This window comes from Nuphar pumila, chromosome 16, assembly GCF_984573655.1.
Source record: "Nuphar pumila chromosome 16, dmNupPumi1.hap1.1, whole genome shotgun sequence".
Lineage (NCBI taxonomy): Eukaryota > Viridiplantae > Streptophyta > Magnoliopsida > Nymphaeales > Nymphaeaceae > Nuphar > Nuphar pumila.
Genome location: NC_143264.1, coordinates 86,653,758 through 86,674,702, shown reverse-complemented (window position 1 = coordinate 86,674,702; position 20,945 = coordinate 86,653,758). Strand labels below are relative to the sequence as shown.

At 39.3% G+C, this 20,945-nt stretch overlaps 1 protein-coding gene across 5 annotated transcripts; it reads right to left on the bottom strand.

Annotated features, from left to right (window-relative positions):
• Nucleotides 1-1,091: 1,091 nt before the first annotated feature.
• On the bottom strand, nucleotides 1,092-20,279 carry LOC149813995 (protein ENHANCED DISEASE RESISTANCE 2-like). Of its 5 annotated transcripts, none has more exons than XM_089991675.1 (22): nucleotides 19,930-20,279; nucleotides 18,482-18,556; nucleotides 18,338-18,391; nucleotides 18,156-18,221; nucleotides 17,997-18,058; nucleotides 17,350-17,411; nucleotides 6,575-6,670; nucleotides 6,459-6,505; nucleotides 6,285-6,385; nucleotides 6,090-6,185; nucleotides 5,905-5,969; nucleotides 5,741-5,812; nucleotides 5,480-5,626; nucleotides 5,012-5,382; nucleotides 4,353-4,422; nucleotides 4,088-4,263; nucleotides 3,819-3,920; nucleotides 3,690-3,740; nucleotides 3,440-3,583; nucleotides 3,265-3,360; nucleotides 1,882-1,983; nucleotides 1,092-1,436 (listed from the first exon to the last, which is right to left on the bottom strand). In XM_089991675.1, exons 1-22 carry the CDS (start codon nucleotides 20,080-20,082, stop codon nucleotides 1,344-1,346), a joined length of 2,301 nt encoding a protein of 766 aa, XP_089847801.1. In that variant the 5' UTR covers nucleotides 20,083-20,279; the 3' UTR covers nucleotides 1,092-1,343. The 5 variants fall into 5 exon arrangements, with proteins under 5 accessions (XP_089847801.1, XP_089847802.1, XP_089847805.1 ...); XM_089991676.1 differs by having other exon boundaries at nucleotides 17,359-17,411; nucleotides 19,930-20,213; XM_089991679.1 differs by lacking the exon at nucleotides 3,265-3,360.
• Nucleotides 20,280-20,945: the final 666 nt, after the last annotated feature.

The following is a 20,945-nucleotide window of genomic DNA, read 5'->3' as shown; positions in this document are numbered from 1 at the left end:
TTGACTTGCAAAAGTAAAATTTTGTGATGATAACAATATCCAATCTCATTCAACACCAGAGGCATCCGACAATACGCTGTTTTGTGTGTATGTGAACCACAAGTATGAACGTGGACCAACTTGCCTATTAATGTACTTGAGGTGAGTTTGGTTTACGAGGATTCTCACTGGGCCACAATTCTTTGGTTTGGATTAGGATACCAGTCCCACCGATTTCTCTTGAATTCCAAAAGTTGAGGACAAAAATAGACCCCGACTGTCCTAATTCGGTTGTGGCGGTCGTTACCATTCCAAAACCGTGGAGTACATAACGTGCAACTCACCTTTCCAACATTGAAAATAGACATGTACCTAATCAGTCCCAAATCCAACATTAACCCCTCGTCCCCTCATTTTTAAACTAAAACACCAAACCCGTTTCATCCTTGGTCACAGTTGAAAATCCACAGAAATGGGTAAGACGTCATTGCCAAAAGATGCGTCGGTCTTTTGTCGCTTTTATAACCGTGGTTTGGTTACCAAACTCATGATGATTGAAGTGAATAATACTTAAAATTAATTAGAAAAGGAAAAACTGATGGGGGCACGCCAACTCATGAATGTTTGGCCTTTGGAGAGGGCCTAGTTGGGATTTTTATTTTTTATAATTCAAGAAACAGCACCCAGCACAAAGAGACCTGATTGCGCCTGTCCTATCGGCATCATAAAAACTCTGAGGCTAAGACCCCTACTCCCGATGCCTATGCTGGGCGTCGGCTTACGCAGAGAAGAGACACCCCCCATGAGAATTGAACCTTGACCACCCGTCTAGTGGGTAGGGCCCCACCCCATTACACCCAACCTCCCTTGGGGCTGGAAGAACGTCGTTAGACAATTTATTTAACAAAAAAAAAAAAAAATAGATGGTAGATGATATATCCACCAGGACAGTGCTAGGTCTCTGATCCTGGGGGCACTTTCTCCATGTAAATAATATATCAGCATGAAGCATTAATTTATAAAACGATCTTGATCTTAAAACTTTCCAAGGAAATTCGAGCTGAAGTGCATTATCTGGCTTAATCGAGCTAAAAAGAAAGGGATAAAATATATTGATAAGTTTCATATATCAAAGAATGAATTATGATAACGAGTTCCCTTTACAATACAATCTTTTCCAGCCCCGTCAATACATGCAAGACATGGCAATTACCAAACATTGTAATACCTGAGAATTTGAGTTCACTTGAACAAAAGAATTTCCAAAGCTTCCCTGCTCCTTGTAGCTTCCCAGTTAGACCGAGTCTACTACTTTCCCACCTTTATGGGAAGAGTAATATTTGATGGGTTTGTATAAGATCAGATCATGGTCTTGCATACACTGATTTAGCAATGTCCAGATGATTGAAGCGGCAAGTTCCAAGAAGAAATTCCGGGAGTTCATCATGAGTATTTGCCTAAGTCAACAATTATTCGTTGGTTTAGAAAAAGCTAAGTAAGCAGTATAACATTGAGCTAATATATTAATGAATACCGAAACTCCTTTTCCCAAACTTTCAGGATATTTAGGTATTGTGTAAGTTCAACTAAAAATGCTTGTAGTTCATGTCTGGGCATCAAGCCTGGAAAACAGAACAGCTGCAAAGAAAACAACGTACTCAACCTGAACATGCAACTGATTCAAAGCCCAAACTGAAGTGCCATGATCAAACAGTAGCACAAGCTGAGAATTCAATCTTTTGTCGGCCAAAACACAGATTTAAGTGACAGCCAAAGTGGCTCAAGTCTGTTGGGACATTGAAATCAAGGAGACACCTTCACCCAGCATGACTTGAATCAAGTTGCCAGGTCATGTACTTGGGTGGATCTTTGTAAGTACATACACCTAGAGGAAACTCTTACCTGTATTAGAAATGCCATTTCAATAACAAGGTTATTCAGGTAGCCAAGAACCAGCCCCACAACACCTCTTGCAACAGTTGATGAACCAATATCGATTCCAAGCTGAAACATAAAATTCCTCAAATTAAAAATTGCATGAAGGGGTGAAGGGGAAAGTTCCATCTGACAAGCCATATTCAGATACAACCTCCACGCATGTGTGCGAGTGCTTGTGAAGGCCTGTCAACCACTCAAATCAGGGTTGATCCCTATATCACCTGATCAACAATCCCAGGTTCAGACTTGGGTGGCGCCATAGGTTGGATGGTCAAAACGATCAATCAGATCCAAAATCATGCTTAGGCAGCATAATCTGGATCAAATTCATATGCAGATTTGATATATATGGTGCATGAAAGCAAAATCAGTGGTCATGTATGCTTGAGCCTCTGCATATTACCTGCTTCTTGAGCAGATCATGATTTTTACTTGCATGTCCAAGCAAATCACGTCCAGTTTGGTTCGCAAGCAACCCTCCTCATCCGAGTGCTTATAGCCTTTGCACTTGTGCATGTAGGTGTGTGCAAGTGCACGTCAATAGGCCAAAAGCTTGAAGCATAGTTGGCCCACCCGGTGACTCGGAAAAAAAAACCGTCTAGCGTTTAACTAGTGACTTGGCGAGTCAACTCCGATGACTCGGTATTTTTACTTTATATATATATTTAAAAAACTTGTTAAATTATCAAAAATAGTTTTAAACTACTCAAAAAATAATAGAGTATAAAAATAACAAATATATTTAATGCACATTTTGCTATTATGGGTCCAACTTAATCCAATCCATTAATGCTCCTAATTCCAAAAGTAATAGGATATGAAGACCCGGATCCACATACCACACCCAGATCAGCCAAAATGCAGCCTAGGGGTGGATAACGGGTCATACGTCATAAGCCCATCTGCTGCCGCTTCTTCATTCATTTCTTTTTTGGGGCACGTACATCCACCCGACAGTCGTTGTGGCAGTATGTCATGGGGATGATAATCCCAAAAAGTCATTTTGGTCAAGAGATTTAAACAGCGTTCAGCCATACGAGAAGAACTGTATGGAACACGTATGCTGACGCCACCAATAATGATGGTTATCAGTGATCATGTAGCCATTTGGCAGTATACAAATTCACTCGGAACTCCACTCAGAATTCGGCCGTGTATTGGGTCAAAACAATTGACACCGACTCCCAACCGAGTTTTTGTAAAAAACGAGCTGAACTCAAATCGTCGCTCGGTTGGGAGCCCACTCCAAGGCAGTTGTCTGGTTCAACCCGGCGAGTGTGCCAACCATGGCTTCAACCATTTAAATATGGTAGAAAAGATGTCTATTTAAGAGGTACAGAGTGTTACCTCCAAGTAGTTTTTTCCATGAAAATAATTTATTTCCAATGCTTGCCCAAGTAAACATGCTTTTTTCCCAACACTCTGTTTCACTATCCAAGACCCCTGAGAGTGCCAGAGACAATATCAGTGAATATTCATCATCTCAGGATGAATATGGTAATCAAAAGGGAGAAATTTTAACCTTTGAAATATAGGGAATTAGTTTGAATCTGGAATTCCTATAAGCATCATCTCCTTTTACAAAGTTCTCTAGCAATGGAGTTTTCTCCAGAGGTGAGTCCATTATGTAATAGAGAGCAAGAGAATATGTAGTCGAACCAGGAACCTGAATGAGGATAATAGAATGGTAGATCAATACATCAAAGGCCAATTTTTGAGTCATTGGAAAGCAAGCAATCAACTAATGGAAGAATAAAATTTGAGGAAGAAACCTGTATATTGACAATGAAAAAAAACTCGCTACCACCCTGTGCTGCATATTTCTGCACATACGTGTTCGATCAATAAAAAAGATAAGCAGCACTAATTAATTGCTAAAAAGATTTTGACCATTCAATCACCTGAACAATACTTCCAGGACGGCCTGCAAGATCATCTTCTCGCCTATCTGACTTTAGCCAATCAGCACCAACCATTTGCATTAAGGTACTTTTTGCCTTGATCTGATGCATAGATAAACTTCAATACTAAGCACTGGGTGAATATAGTGAATGGTACATATGCAGGTTTTAAAGGGTTGACATTTATCTAAAGTTTCGATACTATAGGTACAATAAGAAAAGTAGAATCTCTTGCCATCAGAAAAATGCCCTTTGACCACCAATATTACCTTTTGCCGGTCATAAAGGTAATGCTTCCCGCGAATAAGAAATGTTGAAGGATCTGAAGTCGTCCAACTGCATAATGTAGAACAACTAGGATCTTTTGGGAGAGTGCTCCCATAGGAGCAGGATGAATCCTCTTCCTCTGTGACCTCTCTCAAATCTATGTAAGCCCTCCGCTGAACTGTGATGCATGAGACCTTAAATTTGAGAACTTTAAGCAAGACAACTAGAACTGTGAAAGCATAATGAAACAAACAAAATGACATCCACCTGCCAAATCATGCAACTTTTTCACAAAAACTGCAGCTGTTGACAGCTTCGGGTAGCTTAGATCTTGCATCTGTTGTTCAATGTCATTAAGGCAACAACATAAAGTTGTAATTAGTTCGTTGTTCTTTTCCCATCAACACAGTTTCATATCAAAATATACTTGTAAACACATGAATGAGAAGCAATGATCATCTCCTACAGGAATAAGAAAGTCTTGTTACCATAACTTTTAACACTAAACACTGCGTTAAGTCAAAGATGAACATGTCGATGCTTAGATCTGGCTAGAATGTGTCAAATTTGTCTTAAACCAAGCATCAGCTCATAAACTTTTACCATAAGCAGCTTTCACTTGACCATCTACTGTACAAGCAAACCTTATAAAACAAGTCAAGAGGCCAAAACAAACTTGTGCCAATCTACTTGTGGATTAAAAGGGCAATCATGTTGGTTGAAACACCCTGTTGATTTAACAGGACTTGATGCTGGTTCAATGGGTCACCAACTCAGACCCCGAAGGGGAAAGCTCAGATTTTAGCACTAAGTTGAGTGGCTCTGGACCAATGGGTTGCTAAATCTTCAACCACTTGCCCACAGGTATTCAAGGACAATTGCTGGAAAGGCAAACATATAAGTAATAAAACATTTGAGATTACTACCTGAGGTTGATTTTCGTTTGCAGCATCAGGAGACCATGTGTTATCAGAACACTGTCGCATGAAGTGATCTGACTCAAGGTCAAAGTATTCATACTCTGACTGCTCAGGGACATCAAAAAACTCATCTGCAGCATCACTCAGTTGAAGGAAAGATCCAGCCAGATTGCCTGGTTTGGCATATGCCTTTTCCTGTAGTTCTTCTGCCAATAGATCCCCACTTTTCCCAGTCTGAATTGAAGATTGAAGGTCGACTTTGATGTCCTCCTTGTCACTTTGTGGCAGTGGCAATACCGCTCGACTTGTCAACTCACCTGATGAACAATCAGTGCATGGGTAGCTTCCAAGCTTGGCCCTATACATTTCCCTCAAAGCTACAAAAGAAAAACGCAAATACAATATTGATGCCTGAAAATATTTGCTGCTATGATTACTGAAAGTACAAAATGCAAAAAATTATCAAAAGATCACCTGCAATTCTTTCTGTCATTCTAATGGTTATAGATCTTGCACAAGATTTAAATAAATATGATTTCCAATATTTCCAGTCAATAGAAAGCATATGCTTGACAACTGATTGTCTCCCTTGATTCAATGGAGATATTACATATCCACCACCTGAAAAACAAAATGACAATTTAATCTCTTAATCAATTTGAATGTACCATGTCAACATTCAGAAAGACCAGTTCCAAAACCATTGTTTCTAATCCACAGCAAAGCATACATTACTTTTAAGGCAGGCCCGAACATAGTCCTTCTTAGGTAAGCATTTCGTGTGGAACACTGAATGGTACAGAATTACTGCAAAAAATATATATAATACATTCAATTGCTTAGGACAAGCTTCATTGAGGACCAAGATAGGTGCAAACATTTCTTTTTTAAACTATTACCATATGTCCCATCATCCTCTCTCCTCCAATACCTTCGCATCAATAAGTCTCGGGGTTTTGTTCCCCTGAGGCATGAACACAGAAACATAAATACATAACAAATGTCATTTTTTAAGAGTTGTAAGTGCAGGAATGAATAACTCATTCAATTTATTTGTTGATGTATGATCAGTTTCAAATCTGACCGAGGTAACCAATCCTTCTTCAACTGTTCATGAATAATATCCGTGTGGCCATCAAGGTGCTCAACGACTGTACCCCAAGAAAAACAGAAGTCCCATCTGCAAAACAATGTTAGATTGAAGTAAAATAGTCAGGTTTATTCAACTTCTAGTAGCAATCAGCAGTAAAATGCTAGTGAGCATGTTGAAGAATGATACTCTGATCTTGATACACCAAGAGACATGACTGTCTGGAAGACAGACTCTGAAGTTGCATCAACCACACCAACTGCCATTATCGCTGGATGATCATCATAATGCTGAAAGGTAATAAAATTTACAATTGAATCAGGATGTGGTTTTGTTACAAATATATTGAAAATAAAAGACTACCTCTCCATGGAAGTCTCTATCCCTGGCCTCCTTGAACAACCGTAAACCTGGATGGAGAATAAATCTGAGTTTAGACATTTAACAACTTTGCAGAACAATGAAAGAAGTCTGCTTACCATTCTGACAACCAAATATTGTCCATGGAGATGGTGCAATAACATCTGCTGTCACAGGCTCGGCATGTACTGATGAACAATGGGTCCAATCCAGACCTTTTGCAAGGGGCGATAAAAAAACGATACATTATATTTCTCAAATGATGAGAGAAAGAACAATTTCTTGAACCAATCATTTATTTTGTCAAACTTTTATTTCAGATATGTGTACTTATAGCACATGCACCAAAGGAGTAATAGAAACAATGGCACAATAAAGATATACAACAATTAAATGCATGAAAAATAAACCATTTTCCAGTTATTCATTCTGCAGACAGCATATGGTCTAAGGTTAGCAAGATAACCAGCAAGCAATTAGTTAGTTTAGTTTTAGATCAGTCAGCTAAAATTTTGCATGTTACAGGTCTTCCCATTCGTTTAGTTCCTTCAGCCTATATCATATATCCTTTCAAATAATTCCTTTTATGCCTTCCTATGTATGCACTAACAATACATGGTACTCCATTTTCTTAATCCAGAACTTCTTATATTTTACTTATTCTCCGTCATATGTAAATCCACTTTAGCATGACCATCTCAACCACATGCACTCTTATCCTCTTGCAGAACTTTAGTTCCAACAGTCTATACCATACAATAATGTAGGTTCTACCATAACTTTACAAAAATTCCTACTTGCTGGTTCATGTTCCACATATAGACAAAAGTTGGACAGAAAATAAACAGAAGATGGAACATAACTCCTTCCTATTTTTGTCAAAAGGTTAACATAGATATGGGTGGTACAGTACCTGAACTTTTTAAGATCCAACTTTCTCTAGTCCCTACCTAGAGTAAATTGGAAAGAAAATAAAGAGAAGTTAGAGCATTGTTAAACTGTACATGTGTAATTACATACTATATATGTATATACATATATATATATATGTACAGTTTATTTTTTATTAAGTTATTATTTTTGGGACTGTTTTGGACTTAGTCAAACTAAGTTTGACCCCAGCCCCCAACGGCTAGATTTCTAGCCATTGGGAATGGGCCTTCTTCCCTTTCTTTTTGTCTTCTTCCCTTTAACTTCCCTTCATGAATGTGTATATACAGAGGTCTTCCCCTCCTTGTATTGTATGCTTTTGCACACTCTCTCCATTGAATAATTTTTTGTTTTTTATTGTCTTCTTGTGTATACCCATTCTGGGATTTGTGAGTGTAGAATACTTTGTGGTTCCCTTTGTGGTGTGTTCCTTATAGAACACTTTTGTTATCTACTCAAGTTGAAGATTGGTGTACTTTTGGTTCGTGATTGAAGCCTCCTTGAATATTTACATGCTATCAGAGCTTGGAAGTATTAAAGCTCATTTGAAGACTCTTCTTCAAAGTGTTAGTGATCTTGCAAGTGTTCAAGTGATTGTGTGAATCATTGGTGGAGGAGTACTCCTGCTCCTCATATTATCTTTTTCTCTCTCCTCTCTTAGCCCTTGTAAAAAATGATGGCAATGATAATGTCACCATTAAACCCATAAAACTCAATGATTTGAATTATGTAACATGGGGCTTCTATTATGAAGCATCATATTTAGGAGAAAGATTTCGAGGACTACTAGATGGATCCGATCTAGAACCTAAACTAGTTCTCACTAAGGTAGAAGGTGAGAAAGAGGTACCTCTAACCGAAAATGAGAAAGCTAAGGCTATAATCACTTATGAGAAGAAATGGAAAGAATGGGGGATGGAACATGTCAAGATCATGTTTTGGCTTATTAGTAGTGTGAATGTGAAAAAATGTTCAAGTCAAAATATGTCAAGATCAAATTTAAGCACGCTAACAAGGCTTCGGATTATATTAAGAGAATGTATTCTCTTAAAGATATTGCACATATATGCAATGTGCAAGATATAGTGCGAACTATGGTCTAAGGGGAGAATACTATCATGATTTATCCGAACTTTTGAAAGAATTATCTCTTCTAGAGCCAAAATGGCATTGCTTCGAAGATATAAAACTTCACCAAAGACAAATAGATGCGAAACACTTTTACCAATTCATTAATGGTCTAAGACCAGAATTTAAATCTACAAAGTTCATTCTTCCCCATAGAGGAAAAGTTTCCTCTGTTAAAGATACTATAGAAGAGTTGAGTATGGAGGAAAATAGATTAAAAAAGCACGTAAGCAAATTGAAGAGTTGAGTATGGAGGAAAATAGATTGAAAAAGCATGTAAGCAAAAGTAAAGATGAATCGGTCTTGGCCGTTTCTAGAACAGAAAAATATGTTTGTGCATATAAGCCACCTCACTATAGAAGACAAAGAAATGGCTATAAGAGAAAGAAAAGCATTTGTTATTATTGTCATGAACCAAGACACATTAAGCTCCAATGTCCTAAACTAAAAGGGACATTTGAGAAGAAGGTTGCTTCTATTGGCTCTTAACATGAGTCAAAGGACAAAGACATTCTCACACCCCAAGAATCATCTATTGAAAACATGTCTCTAGCTCAATTAGTTGAAGCCTTTCAACCTCTTCTTAGAGGATCATCTTCCTCAGCTGAGGTCGCGGTATCATCTTATTTGGACCCAGGTAAGATTTCTTTGCTTATGATATTTTTTCTGAATATTAGAGCAACTCAAGTGTATCAAAAGTTTTTACGACCGATGGTACGCCTCTTGAAATTAAAGGAATAGGAAGTTCCAAACTCCCAAAAATTTCTCGTTCCAAAAATTATATATATTCCTAAATTAAATTTAAATATTTTATCCATGTCTCAAATATTTAAATTTTTGTTCACCCTCGTTGTGATTGCTTCTTGTGATTGCAACTTCTCTCCCTCTATTCTCTCTTGCTCTCTTGCACTCTGATCATAAGCTTCCGCGACCGGCAAGCGAGCTGACGAGTAGGCTTGCGGCGGTAAGGAAGGACCGTCGCGCCGCGCTGGCCCATTGAAGGAAATAGGCCCGTGACAAGTGGTACCAGAGCCCGTTCTCGTGCTGGGGAAGGGACTCCGGAGTCGGTGTCGACAGACACGCCGACAGGCTGCGATTTGTGAGCAAGACATCGTGGCGCCTTATCAACACTTGCGCAACACCAGAGGCAAGGCAGTTGCCGAAGCTGAGGAGATGGGTTCACCTCAGGGCCAAGAAGAGTTGGCTGCAACTGTTAATAAGCTGGTGGAAGATGTGACTTCGCATGATGAAGCGATTTCACGTGCATGTGATTCATTCAATGGATTGAATGATGTGGTGGCGAGCCTACAAGAGCAGGTGAACTTACTAATGGGGCAGGTCACTTCGTTGACGACTACAGTGGCCGATCTTGAGTTGAGAAACCGTACGTTACAGCGGACGGTGACCCTGAATGGCGGAAATGGTGAGAGATCGTCAAGGATTGATGTACCTAGACCCGCAAAATTCAATGGTTCTCGCGACAGCAAGGCCATTGAGAACTTCTTGTTCCAAGTAGAAGACTACTTGGATATCCAAAATGTGACCCTTGAAGATCTGAGGATCAAGGCTGCAGCGGCCTTACTTGATGGTGATGCTATCGCTTGGTGGAGGCGGAAGCGCAATGACATGGAGAGGGGTCAATGTGTGATAGACACCTTTGACGACTTCAAAGTAGAGTTGCGCAACTACTTCATGCCAAGAAATGCGCAGAGACAGGCTTACCGGATGGTTCGTGAACTCAAACATACTGGTTCGTTGCAAGACTATGTCCGAACGTTCCAGAAGCTTATGCTGGAGATACCTAACATGCCAGAAGACGACATGCTCAACTGGTTCATTGTGGGACTTCAACCATGGGCACAGTCCGAAGTGGAAAGGAGCAACCCCCGTATTTTGGAGGATGCATATGTGGCGGCGGAGCGCTTAGTTGATACTCAGCGCAAACCTTTCACCCCATCAACCAAAGTTGGGAAGAAGCCTGACCACGGAGGCAAGAAGGATGAGCAGCGCAACGATAAAGGTGAGGCGTCGACACGCCATCAACCCGAAAAGAAACAGAACTACACGAAGCATAACAACAGCAACAAGGGTGCGGTTGTGACATGTTGGTTCTGTGGTGATAGACATATCGCCCGGCAATGCCCAAAGCGCCTTGTAAAGGACGACGGGCAAGCCAATGCTGCACAGGAAGAATGCAGCGATACTGAAGGCAGTGACGCTGAGACCATGCAACCGAGGATGGGCGCCATGCGATCGATTAACGCAGCTAGAAGTTGCGCAGCTAAGAACATGCAGGTCAGTAAGGAACTTATGTACGTAGAAGTCATCATGAATGGAAAGTCTACTTAGTCTACTTCGGCAATGGTAGACTCCGGGGCCACACACAACTTTGTCTCGCTAGAAGAGGCAGAGCGGTTGGGCTTGAAAACTGGGCCAAAGCAGAGGACTATCAAAACAGTAAACTCTGAGGCCAAGCCCATTCTTGGTGAAGCAAGAGATGTGGCTACTCAAGTGGGGAGTTGGGTCGGCAAAGCCAACTTCTCTGTGGTGCCCCTGGACGATTTCAAGGTGATTCTGGGTATGGAGTTTCTGCGAAGCCAGAATGTGATGATGCTGCCAAAGTTTAACACGTTGACGATCATGGGATCGGACCTGTCCCACACAGTGCAGTGCCTTACGCAGAAAGGCAAGTCTTCAGTGTTATCAGCAATGCAACTGAAGAAGGGTGTCAAGCATGGGGAGCAGACATTCCTAGTTGCAGTGCGTGCAGATGAAGGGAAGGTAGAAGCAGCAGTGCCGCCGACCCTAGCCCCTCTATTGGAGGAGTTTCGGGGGGTGATGCCTCCGGAATTGCCAAAGCGTCTTCCGCCAAGACGCGAGGTCGACCACAAGATTGAGTTGACCCCGGGAGCAAAGCCTCCCGCAATGGTTCCATACCTAAAAAACTTTGTCATATCCTATGAAAATGAACCAATATGAGAATTTCGTTGGGGCGTTCCCTACTAAGCGACGCGCTGTACTCTCTAGGCCCGGAGGCAGTGATAAATGTGCAAGGGTTGCTAGGTCGTCGCCCAGAAGCGACGCGTCACACCGGCGCCCGGGTGTGGTGTCAAATAGGCAAGGGTTCCCTCACTTTGTTGGACGGGTGGGGGTAAAGAAGTTAGTCCAAGACCATAAAATTAGGTTAGCCACTTGGAACATAGGGTCTTTAACTGGTAAGTTGGTAGAGTTAGTAGATGTTATGTGTAGGAGAAAGATTGATATTTTATGTCTTCAAGAGACCAAATGGGTAGGTGAGAAAGCTAAAGTGATAGAACCTTGGGGATATAAGATTTGGTATACAGGAATAAATAGGAATAGGAATGGAGTAGGGATTGTTATGAGTCGTCAGTTTATAGATAATGTAGTTGAGGTCCGTAGGAAGGGTGATAGAATTTTACTTATTAAATTAGTATTAGGTATGGATATTATTAATATTATTAGTGTTTATACACCTCAAGTAGGTTTAGATGATTCCATTAAGCATCAATTTTGGGAAGATTTAGATGGAGTAGTACAAGAGACATCTTATGGAGAAAAGCTTTTCATCGGCGGTGACCTTAATGGACATGTAGGCATTAGTAGGGATGGATTTGAGAATATCCATGGAGGCTATGGTATAGGAGAAAGAAATGAAAGTGGAGAAAGGATTTTAGATTTTTGTTTGTCCTATGATATGATCTTAGCAAACACTTGGTTTATGAAGAGGGAGTCTCACCTAGTAACATTTAAAAGTGGGGTTAATACGAGTCAGATAGATTTTTTCCTACTTAGAAAGAGAGATAGGGGTTGTTGCATCGATTGTAAGGTTATACCAGGAGAAAGTGTAGCTACACAACATAGAGTCTTAATTTTAGATCTTAGAATTAGACAATGCCGCAAAAGGGATAGACATAGGATAGATCCTAGAATTAAGTGGTGGGCACTGAAAGGAGCTAAACAAGGAATGTTTGTAGAGCAGGTAGTTAAGGAAGTTGATTGGTGTCTCGAGGAGGATTCAGAATCAATGTGGAATAAGATAGCGGGTGGTATGAGAAAAGTAGCTAAGGAGGTATTGGGTGAGTCTAAAGGCGGTGCACCACTAGGTAAGGATACATCATGGTGGAACGAGGATGTCAAATTAGCTATTAAGGTTAAAAGAGAGTGTTATAGAAATCTAAGTAAGAGTCGTGATAATGAGAATTTGGAGAAGTATATGATAGCAAAGAAGGAAGCTAAAAAAGTTGTTCGAAACGCGAGGGCTAAGGTATATAAGGAGGTTTATGACAAGTTGGATACCAAAGAATGCGAGAAGGATATTTATAGGCTTGCAAAGATGAGAGATAGGAAATCGAAGGATTTGGGTATGGTTAGATGTATCAAAGATGAAACGCAAAGGGTTTTAGTCAAAGATGAGGAGATTAAGGAGAGATGGAAAGATTATTTTGATAAGCTATTTAATGATAGTCATGCTCAAGATCTTGGAGACTTCTCCATTCCTTTTCATGAGATAAATCGTGACTTCATGCGCAAGATTCAAAAGAAAGAAATTGCAGAGGCTTTGAAGAAAATGAAATCAAGAAGGGCAGTTGGCCCAGATGGTATACCTATCGAGGCTTGGAAATGCTTGGGAGAGAAAGGTTTAGAATGGTTGACAAATCTTTTTAACTTGATTTGGCGAACAAATAAGATGCCTAATGAGTGGAGGAAGAGTACTTTGGTGCCTTTATATAAGAATAAGGGTGATATACAAGATTGCACAAACTATCGTGGTATAAAACTCATGAGTCATACTATGAAACTTTGGGAGAGGGTGATTGAGTCTAGGTTGAGGAAGGTTGTCATGATATCGGAGAATCAATTTGGTTTTATGCCTGGAAGATCAACTATGGAAGCTATACATCTTCTTAGACAACTTATTGAAAGATATAGAGAGAGGAACAAAGATTTGCATATGGTTTTTATTGATTTAGAGAAGGCATACGATAGAGTACCTAGGGACGTTCTCTGGTGGACAATGATGAAGAAAGGTGTTTCTCTCAAGTACATTAGTATAATTAAAGATATGTATGAAGGAGTAGTAACCAATGTCCGCACTTGTGGAGGGGTGACAACCAATTTTCCGATAACGGTTGGGTTACATCAAGGATCTGCTTTAAGCCCTTTCCTATTTGCGATAGTGATGGATGAGATTACGAGATCAATTCAAGAAAATGTACCGTGGTGTATGTTGTTGGCTGATGATATTGTTTTGATTGATGAGTCTAGAGCTGGGGTTAATGCTAAGTTAGAATTATGGAGACAGACATTGGAAGCTAGAGGTTTTAAGTTGAGTAAGAGTAAGACTGAATATATGGAATGTCGGTTTAGTAAGCAACGAAGTAGTGATGGGAGTGTAGTGAAGCTTGGTGAGCAAGATATACCGGTGAATGATTATTTCAAATATTTGGGATCCATCATTCAAAAGTATGGAGAAATTGATGGAGATGTAAATCATAGGATAAAGGTTGGGTGGATGAAATGGAAAAGTGCTACTGGAGTGTTGTGCGATCGTAGAATGCCATTGCGGTTGAAGGGAAAGTTTTATAGGACGACTATTAGACCCGCTTTACTATATGGTACGGAATGTTGGGCTGCCAAGAGACATCATATTCAAAAAATGAGTGTAGCTGAGATGCGGATGCTTAGATGGATGTGTGGAAATACAATAAAAGATAAGATTCGGAACGAAGAGATACGTAAGAAGGTAGGTGTTGCACCCATTGAAAATAAGATGCGAGAGAATCGTTTACGGTGGTTTGGACATATTCGGCGAAGGCCTAATGATGCTCCAGTTAGAAGGTTGGAGAAATGGGAAAATATATTAGTTAAAAGAGGTCGGGGTAGGCCTAGGAAGACTTGGATGGAGATGATAGGAAAGGATATGAATGCTTTGAACCTCACCGAGGACATGGCGTTGGATAGAAATGATTGGAGGAAAAGGATTCATGTGGAAGACCCAAAATGAATTTCTTTTTTGGTTCATATCGCTGACCCCAATTGTTTTGGGATGAAGGCGTAGTTGTTGTTGTTGTATCCATGTCTCAAATATCTGATTATGGTTATAATATCTCCTTCTCTTCAAATGAATGTTTGGTGCAAGATCATCGATCAGGGAAGCTGATTGGGTAAGGCCATAGAGAGGGAGGTCTCTACTATATGGATTTTTTAAAGATACTGAAAGATGCTTTTTGTTGTAATGTACAAAAAATTGATTTAAACTTGTGGCATAGAAGATTAGGACATCATAGTGTAACTAAAATCCAATATTTTTCAAGTTTGAAATTTTTTTATAATATTAATGATTTTACTTTAGAAGGTTGTATTCTTGGAAAAATGAAAAGATTGTCATTTAAAGATAGACCCTCTAACTCCCCTTCATGAATGTGTGTATATAAAAGTCTTCCCCTCCTTGTATTGTATGCTTTTACACACTCTTTTCATTGAATAAAATATTTTTTTTTATACTTTTTGGTGTATCCCCTTTATGGGATTAGTGAGTGTGTTCTTTTAAAACACTTTGTGGTTCCCTTTGTAGGTGTTGTAAGCGTGTTCCTTAGAGAACACTTTTGTTATCTACTCAAGTTGAAGATTGGTGGACTTTTGGTTCGTTATTGAAGCCTCCATGAATCTTTACAGACAACATATTATTGTGATATGTGTGCACTTAACGTGTTTCAGTACACATCTGATTGGTATAGCACATGAACTGCTAAGAGAAGTCCGATTTGCTAGTCCCTAATTTTAATTTCTTCAACATATATCTCTTATATGTTGAAGATTGTTGAAAAATATTTTTTAATTTCTTCAACATATATCTCTTATATGTTGAAAAATGAAAAGATTGTCATTTAAAGATAGACCCTCTAACTCCCCTTCATGAATGTGTGTATATAAAAGTCTTCCCCTCCTTGTATTGTATGCTTTTACACACTCTTTTCATTGAATAAAATATTTTTTTTTATACTTTTTGGTGTATCCCCTTTATGGGATTAGTGAGTGTGTTCTTTTAAAACACTTTGTGGTTCCCTTTGTAGGTGTTGTAAGCGTGTTCCTTAGAGAACACTTTTGTTATCTACTCAAGTTGAAGATTGGTGGACTTTTGGTTCGTTATTGAAGCCTCCATGAATCTTTACAGACAACATATTATTGTGATATGTGTGCACTTAACGTGTTTCAGTACACATCTGATTGGTATAGCACATGAACTGCTAAGAGAAGTCCGATTTGCTAGTCCCTAATTTTAATTTCTTCAACATATATCTCTTATTAAACAAGCAGGTGAAGATTATACAACTCTCCCATGTCTAGTATTCCAGACTTTCACAGAATACATATGACATAACATTTCATGTGTTTCTTAGGCTATGTCACACAGACTCAGCTAGGGGGTCGACGCACCTGCGTCGACACGCCCCGACACATGTGCGGCTTCGGACACGTGGCGGCCACGGTCAACCAAGTGCCGGATTCGATCAACGCACCGGGGCTGAGTCCGTCCACATTTTGGACTCAGTCAACTTTGACCGAGTCTATTTTTGTCCATTTTTTAGGACAAAAAACTAAAAAAAATCCATCTTTCATATATTTTTTAATATATATATATAGCTGAGTCTTATTATTGTTATATATATATATATATATAGCCGTGTCCCCTAATGGGCACAACTTTAACCGAGTTTTATTATTGTTATCTATGTCACAGGGATTCGGCTAGCAGGGTGCCGCACCCGCGTCGACGCGACTCGACGCGGGAGCGGTGCGGCACCGGGTGCGGTCAACCCGATCCTGGGTGCGTTGACCTCACCCAGGATCATTTAGGTCCTTTTTTTTTGGATTTTTTTTTTTAAAAAAAAATTGCCCTATGAAATGGGCTGCAGAATTTTTTTTTTAAAAAAAATTCTGCTGACAGCTACTGACAGCTGCTGCTGCTCCTGCCTTTTCAAAATCATTCTTTTTCGTAAAGGATTTTCTCTCTCCATAATAAATGATAATGATGGTGGTAGCCTTGCTCTCTCTCCATAATAAATGATAATGATGGTGGTAGCCTTGCTAATCCTTCTTTTTCGTAAAGGATTTTCTCTCTCCATAATAAATGATAATATGATGGTGGTAGCCTTGCTGACTATTAGCATTCACTGTTCTCCTGACGAACTCTTCTCCTGACGAGATAGAAGCCACAGTAACCAAGATCTGCTCTTAAGCATGAACTTGTTACATATCGACGTGGCCTATGAAGACTAATAAACTTTTGAAATAAAATCTCACAAACCAGCATCCAATGCTAGGGCTGCAAATGGATTGGATTTGTTTAGATCTCTGATCCAAATCTGACATATTATTCTTAGACATGGATTTCAAATAACATCATATTGGGATTGTACTCAGATCTACATGACCTGGTGCGCTATCGTGCAGCTGTATATAAAATGAAATTTGAAAAACCCCGCGTCGGGGGAACCCCCGGACCCCCTTATATATATATTGCCCCTGCCACACCCCCGCACCCGGGTTTTTTGGAAGTGCCGAATCCCCGCACCCGCACCCGCACCCATGTGACATATATATATATATATATATATACCCGCACCCATGTGACATAGTTCTTAGGTAATGCCACCCAGCAAGAACATGGCTCAAGACTTCATTCATTCTTAGTTCTCATGCTTGCTTGCAGTCCAAAAGTACAGTTTTCAGTAAGAAAAAATTCCAGTAAATTGCACAATAAAACATGAACAAACAATATACAATTATTCAAGAAGATGTATCAAAAGCACACCATGCTTACTTCCCCCCATACTTAAAGAATACATGTGACCATTCCCTTTCCTGCGATTCAACCTGCCACATCATTACCTATGTTAAATGAATACTACTAAGTTTTAGAAACAAAATGTGTGCGTGTGGAGAGAGAGAGAGAGAGAGAGAGAGAGAGAGAGAGAGAGAGAGAGAGCATAAACTCATTAATGTATTTGCATGCCATATCCATATGCATGAACTAAGAAAATTATTAATGTACATGGATATGCAAGTTCTCTGGGTTTCTGTGCTGTTCTTAAGTTAATTCACAAATTAACTTGGTGAACCATCCATGTTAAAAAGCATGACCTGGACTTGACCACACAAATGGTTGATTTGAGTCACATTCCATATATGAGTTTGTAAGTGGGGCTATGAGTCATAAAACACATCTATAATTGAAAATTCCTCCCTCTAAACATATGTTTAGAATGTTTGAAGAAAATCAAGCCAAGTTAACAAGAAAGGATGACTAGAAAGAGCATGACAATTTAAATTTTCACAGCCAGATTCAATGTTGGCAGAATGAGAATGTTTGCTCATCACAAAGGATTCAAGGGATAAATCTGAAATCAGGGTGCTGGAGATTGGGGGAAATAGATGGAGAGCACGGAGAGAGGTAGCTACCTGAAATATTGTTGTTTCCTTTTGGAAGAAACCAGAAGGTTATCTACTTGACTTGGATGCTCCTGAAAATTAAAGAAAATAGCAGCTCGGATTGACAGTCCTGATTAGTTTGAACCAGCACATTGAAGTCTATATCCCAGTCTTGTTCTAAGTTTATACCTTTACCGTTGCCTCTTTGAATGAACATATCCATCTAGCTGCTTCTTCTGAACTCGTTGCTCCCAACTGTATTAAATAGCCAAACCACATTATATCAATAGTTTTGATTGAAAGCATAGAAATAAGTATTTAAATCTAATGAGGCAAAATACAACTAGCAACAAACAGAAGTCCTCTCAGACCTTAAGTTGATCATTGTGATCCGAAGCATTATAAAGTGTAAATATGAAGAACACCTGCCATTTTAGTCGAATTTATTACTGGAAGTTATAATCTATGTATCACAAAGAAAATGGTGTGTCCATTAAGTGCAAGAGAACACTTACTTTCCTGTGGATGCTTTCTCTCCCATTGTCTGTGACACGTATACAGGAATCAATAAGTGCACTTCTTATAGGTTCCTGAGAAACAATATTACAGATCTACCGCATATCAGAATTCCATAATTACTTAGACATATAGGTCAAGTTCTCAGTATATGATTGAGTTCCTAAACTGGGTAAACTTGAACCGGCAGCCGTCATATAATCTGATCACAGGCAAAAGGCAAATCATGAAACATATGCATCATCACTGCGTGCCAGGAGAAGAGAAATCAACTTTTTCTTTCTTTGCAATATTTAAACTTCAAGCCAAAAGTTTGTGATCCCGTTTTGTTTGATGGTGGTGCACTGTGGCGATTGTTCCACCATTATATCACTTAGACTACACATTTTCACTATGATCCAAGCGAATGTGGTGGTGTAGAAAAAGATTTTTTCTTGAACGTGAAGGCTTATGAGTAAAATCTAAAAGAGAATGTATATTAGAAGTTCCCATACAATAAAGATAGAAGCATATCAAATGAATTAGTTTGTCAGAGCACGCAGCACCATAGAAAACCAGGAGAGACGTTTTTTCAAGTTGAGCAAATATTGAGATTCAATACTTGCATTACCTATCAATTTTCTGAAGAAATTCAGCAGATGCGATAAAACCCATTAAAACACCCTGACCTTTGATTCGCCACCACAAAAATGAATGGTAATGATCTATTCAACGATAAAAAAAAGAAATATGTGACAACTAAATATTCTGGAAGAAGTGTCATAAAAAAAATATTATGGAAGAAGAGCTCAACCAACTGATAAATGATAAAAAGATGCATCCATTTGGCAAGATACTGTTCGATAAAAAATAAAAATCGCCAAGTCCATAAACATCGACACAGAAATGATCGAGCACATGAGCGCGTGCATCAGATTAAACAAATGATTACTTATTATCGTCAATAAACAGTGCCCGGCAGAGCTCAATATTGATGATCTTTTACATGGTCGCGTAAACCAACTACCTGCTTCTTGATAACAATAGAGCTTTATCGAACAACAGTTTTCCCACGCATAGACCAATAAAAGGATCAAAGTTCTATGAAACGCACACCCAGAGGCAGAAAACAGAAAGACCAAACAAGAAATCTTGACGATGATTCCCAATGAGAATGTTAGATATCAACACAAGTCGAGATCACACCATCGGTTAAAGATGGTGCCCAATTTAAGCACCTGTTTCTACAAAAAATAAAAAAGAAGGCTAATAACAATACCACGATTATGAGGAAGATAAAAGAGTCAATGCATATAAAAACAGGGCAAAAGAAGATTCCCAAATTCACATAAATCATTCTTGGCAAACCCAATCACTAGAACAAATAAAGCCAGAGGTTTTGTGATTAGTCGTCTTTACAGTAATGAAAGAAAGCAGAATTAGAAGAAGAAGAGGAAACACAAGATACCTCCGTTTTAGACACGGGCATGTATTTAAAGCAATTCAGGCAATTTTCCTGGAGAACAAAATATCGCTTCCTTGAAGATTGCAACCCGAATCTGTTAGAACGTACAAGATACAACCATCCTTTCATTTTCCCTTCGTCTTCTGAGGTACCCATTTGAATACCTTTCACCTTTTTCCGTTTTTTCTTCCCCTCCCTTCTGTTCCCGTCTTCCTTGGCCCTAGACACCCACCATCATAGATATACGAAAACTCTTAGTGTATGTTATACCACTGGTTAAACAAAAAGAAGAAGAAAAAACATCCGGCTTCCCCACAAAGGGAATCGGCGAATCAATCAGGGCTTGGATTCCCACCTTCGACCTGAGAATGTCAGGTGAAGGTGACACAACCAGTCAATCTTTTTTCTCCCTCTTGGCCTCTATCAATATAATTGTTACTGTTGATTTATTATTATATTTCACCAAATGCCAAATTTATTAAATACATAATGGTAATAATTATCGTTAATGTTACTTAGGCTAACCAAGATTAAACACCTTGGGATGTGCTCTCCTCACTCGAGAGGTGATCCTGAGAGCGGTCAAGTGCCCTGGCTATTTGACACAGCCAAATTACATGACAGCATTTCATGTGGGGCCTGCCAGCTCCTTTGATCTCAACTCCTCTCACTCTCACTCTCACCTTCCTACGGGTTGTTAGTATTGTGGTCTCAACTTAGGCGGCTGAGATCATTATATTAGCCCAGAAGCAGTCAATGCAAGTTGTAAAACTACGGTATCTGCCGTCATAATTACCAAAAACACGGTCTCATCATCATCGTTCTCGTGATCAACTGGCCTCAATATTTTAATGCCCGCCTGCTTTAACACATAAATATGGTAACTTTCCTTGTCAAACTGGGTTTCATCAGTTTACCTTACTTGTGACTTGATATTCGCCTTATTAAATTGGTAATATATATATATATATATGGGATGATTTTGAAAGTTCCAAAGTTCCCGTTCCCCCATTGTCCAA

What these genes read in the sequence shown, in the direction of transcription:
- LOC149813995 (XM_089991675.1), bottom strand. Translation starts at nt 20,082, where the DNA reads ATGGGTACCTCAGAAGACGAAGGGAAAATGAAAGGATGGTTGTATCTT. An exon ending in TCAAAGAGGCAACGGTAAAG is followed by an intron (nt 18,059 to 18,155) that starts GTATAAACTTAG and finishes TTTAATTTTCAG; the next exon opens with GAGCATCCAAGTCAAGTAGA. An exon ending in AGAGGATGATGGGACATATG is followed by an intron (nt 5,813 to 5,904) that starts GTAATAGTTTAA and finishes TATTTTTTGCAG; the next exon opens with TAATTCTGTACCATTCAGTG.